We start from the raw sequence: 7,795 nt of genomic DNA on the forward strand, positions 1-7,795 counted from the left end.
TACAGTATTGTATTCTGTCCCATTTTTGTTGTTTTTCTGAAAGATGGAATAGGCTTCTCTTTAAGGAGGTGTAGTTGTCCATAATTTGTAACAAGATACCCCCTCCCACATTATCAAAAATGTTCGGCTGTCATCCAGCCATGGAGAGACCTAAATATTACACAACTGTTTGACATGCCATTCTAGGGTATGGTGCAACAAGGCCTAGGCCAGCTTTTCCTGACCTGTTGCCCTCCAGATGTTTTGGATTACAACTCCCATCAGCTGCACCCAGTGGGAGTTGTAGTCCAAAAACATCTGTGAGAGCATCAGGTTGATGAGGTTGTTTAAAACACACTTCTGCTTTATGTATCCAAATATTGCAGTTGCCTGAAGGCAGAATGAAGTTGTAGCTTTTCTCTGGAATGAACACTGACTTTAATAAGGCTAGATATGTTGGCTGGCTGGCTGGCTTGAAGTACAACAGAAGCTGTCTTTCTCTGCTGACAAGGTGATATTTGCAAAAAAAATGCAATAGGTTGCTTATGCCTTAAGGACAGAAGAGAGTAACAAGTTCAACAATAATTCACAGTTAACTTGACTCTATGTGGTCAGGCAACATTACCTAGGGGAGTTCTTGAATTTGACTTCATTAATGCTCTCAATGTGTTTTGAAATCTGTTCATGAAAGAAGCTATAGAAATTCAAAGATCATGACCAGGGAAGGAACATTTTCCCCCAATTTGGGTTTAGAAATTAATATATAGGTGACTGCAGCAGCAGCAGCTGCTGCTGCTGCTTCTTCTTCTTCTTCTTCTTCTTCTTCTTCTTCTTCTTCTTATTATTATTATTATTATTATTATTATTATTATTATTATTTTCATGGGAAGGACTGTAAAAGCTTTGTCTTAAAGTTGTACAGTATTAGCCACTTGGATGGAAACTACCATTGGAGAATTCAGTTTGAAGTCAAATGTAGCTGAAATTGTATACCAAGGGGCCTGAGCGTCCCTTAGAAGCTTGGTGTGTTGCAAAAAAACTAAAAAATACAAGACATCAAGTATTCTCGATCTTGCTGTTCAATTATAAATGGATAAGTGTTATGAATTCTATGTTGCTGACATCCCTTTGGAGAAGTGAATTAATGCAATCTCCAGCTGCCTGCGGTTGAAGGCCATGAATCACATTGAGTGAGTACAAAATAATCAGAAGTGTGGAATGGGTTTTTGGATTTCAGTTATTTGGTGTTTGTTGGAAGATCTCATTGTAAATAAACAAGTCTTGAAGATGCCACATCCTTTTGCCTGTTGGGATCATATTGTAACCATTAAAAGTGTCCTGCATAGCTGCAGAGATTAAACTAGAGAATAGCAGTGTCCATTTAAGGGAACAGCTTAGTGCCAGTTTTTAAACTCAGGCTTTTGTAGAGTAGAAAGGGTTCTCTGAAGGTAGAAAGGTTGGAAATCCTCTACTCTAGAATAACATTTGTTTATTCCATAAAACATCCAGTTCCATTGGATGTTATCCATCTCAAGTTCTTTGTCTCCTTGCTAGTGAGAGATCTGGATAGAATGTGAGGATCGACTTTTAGATGCAGAACACTGTTTAAGTTTTATGTTAAGCATTTAATGTGCTTCTTTTTCTGTATAGTCAGTTTATTACTTGACAGTTAATTATGCATTGGTCACTTTAAAATACCAGAGGTAGGACAGGCTATGGTCTCTGACTTGGTGAAGTTATGCACTCTTAGTCAGGTTTACTTTGACCAGGGCTTGTGTCAAGAGTCTAAATCACTTTACTTGCTCCCATGAGTGTCAGCTCAGCAGCCCTTGTGTAGAAGCTATGAGAATTGGTTGTGTGTATATGGTGCTCCTCTGCTGAAAATGATGATTTGGAAGAAGATTACTGTGGCTTCCTTCATGATAATAATGGTAGATATGGTAGTCCCCTAGCATACTTTTGATTGTATACATGACTGCAAGTAACGGCAGGTTCCACAAAAGGGTAACGGGCTGGCATTTAATCCATGGCTGAGATACCTGTGGAATTTGGCCGTGCCCCCTGAAACCACTGTGGCTCTCCATAAACTGCATAATGAGCAATACTATGCAGGCCTTGGTGGTGATGGGTCAGCTGTCGTACAGCTGTCTTGCTAAGCATTGCTTGCTTTTGGGACCTTAGTCATCTCCACACATACACACCCCACGTCTCCCCCAAAATATCCTGTTACAGAGTATTTGGGGATCCTATTTCTTGAAAGTCCATGTGTAGTTGAACATTTCAGATTTTTAGTTGAAATGAAAATCCTTATACATGGCCGTGTAGTCCTTGGATTCAAGGTCATCAGATACTGCACTTAGCTCTGTCACTGACTTTCTTTGTGGCTTTGAATGCATTCATTGGAACTCTGTTCTTCACGTTGCTCACTTGTAATACAGGCAACTGCCTGGTTGCGTGGGGGCTGCGTTCCAGGCATTCGCACGTGTTGGCAGAGCACACATAAGCCTGCCCCGTTATGCCCCCTTCCGGGTACAAAATTACCCACGTGTCAGCGGTCGTGCATCAATTGAACATGTGCAAAATGGTTGCCGCCTGTATATATTTATGTTGGGTGCAAGAACATGTAGGCAGTGAGTTAGATCCAGACTTAAGTGGATCACCCTTTAGTCACATTTAAAACAATGAAACTTAAGTGTGATTAATGTAACCCAGATCCAACCCACTGTATATGAAGAAACAGGAAACTGTGTCCAGCATTATTACAATCTCTGGGTTGACTTGTGTAAAGTAAAGAGGGGAGGTTGCTCATATTTTACTGTTTTCATAGGTGTCGTTAGTCAGAAGTGTTGGAATCTGCCTTTTAATGTTTATGTATGAGTTGCTTTAATTGGTGGATTGTTGTTGTGATACATTTAGGTTACATCTCAGCTTGCAATTTATATCTGAGATCCTTTCCTGATACCTCCTGGTATCAAGGAGATATTTACTTTTTTCATAGGGTCTGTGGATTGTTTTGGACTACAACTCCTATCAGCCCCAGCTAGGACAGTTGTGCTTTTGGGAGCTGATGAGAGTTGTAGTCGAAAAAAACTGGAGGGCTTTAATTTAGAGAAGGGTGCTGTGGTGTATCTATACTTGTGTTCACAGCAATGCTTTGAGAACATTCTGCTGCAGTAGTGAGAAATAATAACAAAGTATTGTCTGTTAATAAAATGGATACAGCTGGAATGGATGTTTTCTGTAGTTCTAGCCTGTTCCTTTTCTCAATAATTCTGAAGCTCGTTTGCTGAGGGTGTGAAGCGGGTGTTTCATTTTTGTAGACATCAAAAGATCACTTGGTTCCTGTAAATGACCCTTTTGTCAGAGATGTCCTAGGGCTCTGTTACAGATTTAGAAAGCAAAGATAGCAGGAAGTAATTAGTGAAAAAAATTGTTAAAAGATTTTAAAATAGCTCTTTCTCTCCTCGGGGAATTTTCTCTTTCAGAGACAAGATGATACTTCTGACTTTTCTTTTTAATGTGCTTCTAGCCCTTCCTAGTGTGTTGCAGTGCAGAGGAGGGTTTGCAGGAATCTCAGCTGTAGTGTCCCCTCCTGATGGTGACATTCTGGGGATTAGTTTGGCATCTCTTCCAGATGCTTTGTGGGATAGTAGAAATAAGCTGACACTTGGGATTACCAGACTCTGACTGAAATGTGTGTGTTCCTTAAATCAACAATTTTTTCAACTGGTGTTCAAGGAACCTTGAGGGTCCTCAGACATTTATTAGGTTCCTCTGTAATCACTAATTGCAGACAAGCTTCCCTGAATGACAGCTTGCCCTCCTGCTACTGATATTTTCTGAAATGCACAGCTATAGGGAAGGGTTGGGTGTGGTTTACAGTGTACACTTTGGTCTCATTGTTGCCCTGCGTGAACTAATAGTCTTGGACAGAGACTTATGTGAACTGCCCCCTTGTAATAGTCTTGTAAATAAGCCACCACGAGTTAATAGCATGCAAAAAAGAGAAGAAAAGAAAAAGAATCACTAGTCTATTGGGGGCTGGCAGAGGAGGGACTATGAGCTGCATTTCTGTACTGGGTGTGGAAGAGGGGACTTTCCTCCAGCAGCCTGTTTGGTTTCTGTGCTGGTTCCTCTGCCATCCTGTTCACCTGTCCGCATAGAATTTAATGCACTTGCCTGTGTGCAGTTCCTGGTCGTCGTCTATGATTATGAGGCTAGTTCTTAAATACAAGGGTGCCCTAGGCTGCTATAGAATACACAATGGTTCTGGGGCAGGACACAGGGGTTTCTAGGCAGGCAAGTCATTGAGGAAAAAGTTTGAAACCAACTGACATCAACCCCAGCCATGGATTTTGAAATCAAATTGTACCATGTAGTTCTATAGTCGATGACTGAATTAAATTTATTGTACTTCTCACCCATGTTAGGTGACTTGCTAAACTTGTACAGTATCTGGGTTATACTGCTTCAGGCTACAGATGACAGCTCATTTGATAGAATAGTCATTCCTACAAAAAAGAAAAAGAAACTGAATCCCTACACCTACAATCAAATTTCCTTGGAATAAGCAGTTCTGTCTTAGGATTCTTTCTGATATATCACTTTTCTCTGTGGGGATGTTTGTTTGTTTGTTTGTTTGTTTGTTTGTTTGTTTGTTTGTTTGCTTGCTTGCTTGCTTGCTTGCTTGTTTGTTTGTAACATTCCATCATGTGAGTACCCCCACCCCAACCCAAGCAGTATGAAATTGAGCAATCCAGACACAAGTTTACCACCTCCTCTACTGTTCTTACTACTATGTTTTAAATCAATCACATCAACTGTCACCACAATCCCTGGTCATCTGCATGGTTATGGTCTTGCTATATTAGTATTTTTGGTGCTTTTCAGACAATTATTGTTTCCCAAAGCAGCTCCTATCAACAGTCAGTGACAGGCCCTTCTATAAGGCTTACAAGATAAAAAAAAAAAAGGAGAAACACAAGGGAAGAGGAGGGAGTGGAAAAGGCAGAGGAGGGAGATCATTCCACCTGCATGTCTATCTTGTGGCACAGAAATTAATTTACCTTCTTTTGATTAAACTCTTGATTTCTAGTGACAGAAGCTTCTTTTTCAGCAACTGAGAAGTTTGATTTTGCTTCTGAACAACAAAGCTTATTGAAATGGGGTACAAATAAATTACAAGGAAGACAACATGCTTTTTGTTAGACAACACTTGATTGAGTCCAAAATATTTAGCATACCTTAATCTGTGTTAAGTTGTATATTAAAATCACTGTTTTGTTTCCACAGGGTGGCATTTTGCAGTGTTTCCAAGTTGTGATAACCAAGGCGAGGCGAATAGTCCAGAGAGCTTTTCTCCATCTTAACAGAGTCAGGTAAACTGAACAAGCAGCCTGAACCCAATATTTTGTTTTGAGCTCCAGTATGCATGATGAAAGTAGTGTAGAATCTATGTGAAAGCCTCTTGTGAAATGTCACACCTGTCCGTACCCTCAACATTCTTGAGATACTTAGGCTGAGAATATTTAGTTCATAGAAATGGGGCTCTTAAGTCCTGAAATGATCAATATATTTGGTGGTTCCATTCATTAGTTCATGGTATTATTATTTCATGCTGGGTGTGGGGGGAGGACTGAGGAAAGAGTTTAGGCAGTAAACCTTGCAGGGGAAGCAGCCAGGGGCTGCCCTTGAGCCTTCAAATTATACAGCAAGCATAACTTGATTCCAATTTATTGTATATTGGAAGATGCCATGGGCAGCTTGCCTTCACCTATGTACAGTAGCTTGGATGTGTCTTAAAGCCAACATGGTAGCATTTGTACAAGTTTCATGTTGTCTTTGTGGACAATTTCAGTGGGCTACTTAAAACCACTTAGCTCTACATATCCCAAATAACCATAATCACCCCTGTATCCCACGTTGGTGTCTAAAATAGATGAGTACCACCTTTTTAAGTTCATGCATCAGTTAGGACTGTAGGAGCCTATAGAAGAGTGACTACCCCTTGATTGCTGAATTTCTTCTCTCTGAGGACTCGGCAAAGAGAGTCTTCTAGAGCATCATCAGAAAGTGAGGTAAAATGTATACTGTGAGCAGAACGGAACACCATCTCTTGATAGTGGCCTGGGGATAGTGGCCTGGTTCTCACATCACACTAAGCCAAACCATGCAGGCTCCCAAAGAGGAGATTGTGGCCACTTAGCTCTTCCCCAATTGTTTTGCTCCTGTTGTATACTGAGCTAAGCCATGGTTTGGCTTATGTTTTCAATTGGAACCTGACTATTTAGCTGCCGAGTCCAGAGGAGGAGGATTAGCATGATTAGCTTCCCTGCATGTGATCTTTTTGCCTAGCTTTGGCTGTTTTGCTGGATGGTAGCAATCATGCCTTGCTTCAATGCCCCTATAGCAGTAAAGGTTTGTCTTTTAGCTAAACCAGGGGTTGTCAGCCTGGTCCCTACCGCCCACTAGTGGGCGTTTCAGGATTCTGGGTGGGTTGTAGGGGTTTCTACGGCACAAGCTGAATCCTCCTTACATTGAGCATTGGTGGGCGGTAAGGAAATTTTACCATCAAGAAAGATGCATTAGTGGGCGGTAGGTATAAAAAGGTTGACTACCCCTGATCTAAACCACAGTGATTTTAACATTCAGGGACTTGTAATTATGTTGTCAAGTTTTCGTCTGATTCATTCATTCATTTTTCTAGTATATTTTGAAGCACAAGGTTTATACTATCATCCTTATTGGATTGCCTTGTTGGCAGTTCAGAGATAAATGCCATTCAGCCACAGCCTGAACTGAATAATCATAACTGTATATATATATATTTCTGTTTCCTTTCCCTTTCCCCACTTCTAGTCTACTCTTATTTTAATTCCTTCCACCTTAGGAATGAAGTGAAAGGAAGGGTACTGTTCACCTTAATGCAGGGGTGGGAAACTGTAGCCTCCAGATGTTACTGTATGCATCTCTAAGTAGCATAGCCAAAGGTCAAGGATTACGTGGGTTGTAGTCCAGCAACACCCGGAGGGCCACAGATACTTCACCCCTGGCTTAAGGTTACCTGCTGAATTGTGCAAAATTTGTCTGAGGGATGGAGCTGGTGTTTCTTGATCCTGGTAAGTGGTGCCACCTGCTGGAAAATGAATCATAAAATGCTCATTTATTCCCTTTTAAAAAGCTATTTATGTGTTTCACCTGTTGGTGGAAAGAAACGCCTTCCTTTTAATTTCCAGAGTGTCTGACTTGTTCCATAACTCCACCTATAGTCTGTTGGGATATATCGTGGCTTTAGAACACATTATACCAACATACCTTCACCTGGCCCTTCCCACCATAGGTTTCCCGACAAGCTAAATTAAGAGGCATTGCAGGACCCTTAAAAAGTTCTTGGGCTTTGGCAGGTCTCCGATTTAGAGTTCCACATTTGTGGAGCAACCACCCAAATTCATGGGCTATTGTTGGGCAAAGTGAGATCTTCTGTCGTATAGTCAACAGACTGGTTCCTGAGGTCACATGAGAAACTGTGTGTTGGCCTCAAAGGAGTTAAGATTATAATACGTGATGGTGCCAGGAAGGTGCAGTGACATGTGCCATCTTGCTATAACTTGCTCCATCTCTGAGGAGCTTCCTTCAAGATCTGGCTAATTTTGAAGCCTTTGGAGAACTTCCCATGCTTATCTGTTGATAGGTCTAGAGTCACAGTAGATGAATTTGTTAGAGCCTGCTCCCTAATATCCTGATCTTGCTTTTAATGGGCATTTATTGCCCTTTGAAAGGACAGCTGGGTCCTCTTGAAAGATTATGACTTATTTCA

At 41.0% G+C, this 7,795-nt stretch overlaps 1 protein-coding gene and 1 long non-coding RNA gene across 2 annotated transcripts in view; one reads left to right on the forward strand and one right to left on the reverse strand.

Annotated features, from left to right (window-relative positions):
- Positions 1–5,357, forward strand: part of LZIC (leucine zipper and CTNNBIP1 domain containing) — a 30,092-nt gene extending 24,735 nt beyond the window's left edge. The window contains exon 7 of the mRNA XM_081923891.1: positions 5,272–5,357. Coding sequence (XP_081780017.1) covers positions 5,272–5,348 — 77 coding nt within the window. The 3' untranslated portion in view covers positions 5,349–5,357. The remainder of the gene's footprint in view (positions 1–5,271) is intronic.
- LOC309377010 overlaps positions 1–7,795 on the reverse strand; it is a 182,052-nt gene that overhangs the window by 17,356 nt on the left and 156,901 nt on the right. The window lies entirely within an intron of this gene.

The sequence above is a fragment of the Podarcis melisellensis genome (genome assembly GCF_964234715.1).
Source record: "Podarcis melisellensis genome assembly, chromosome: 8".
Taxonomy (NCBI): domain Eukaryota; kingdom Metazoa; phylum Chordata; class Lepidosauria; order Squamata; family Lacertidae; genus Podarcis; species Podarcis melisellensis.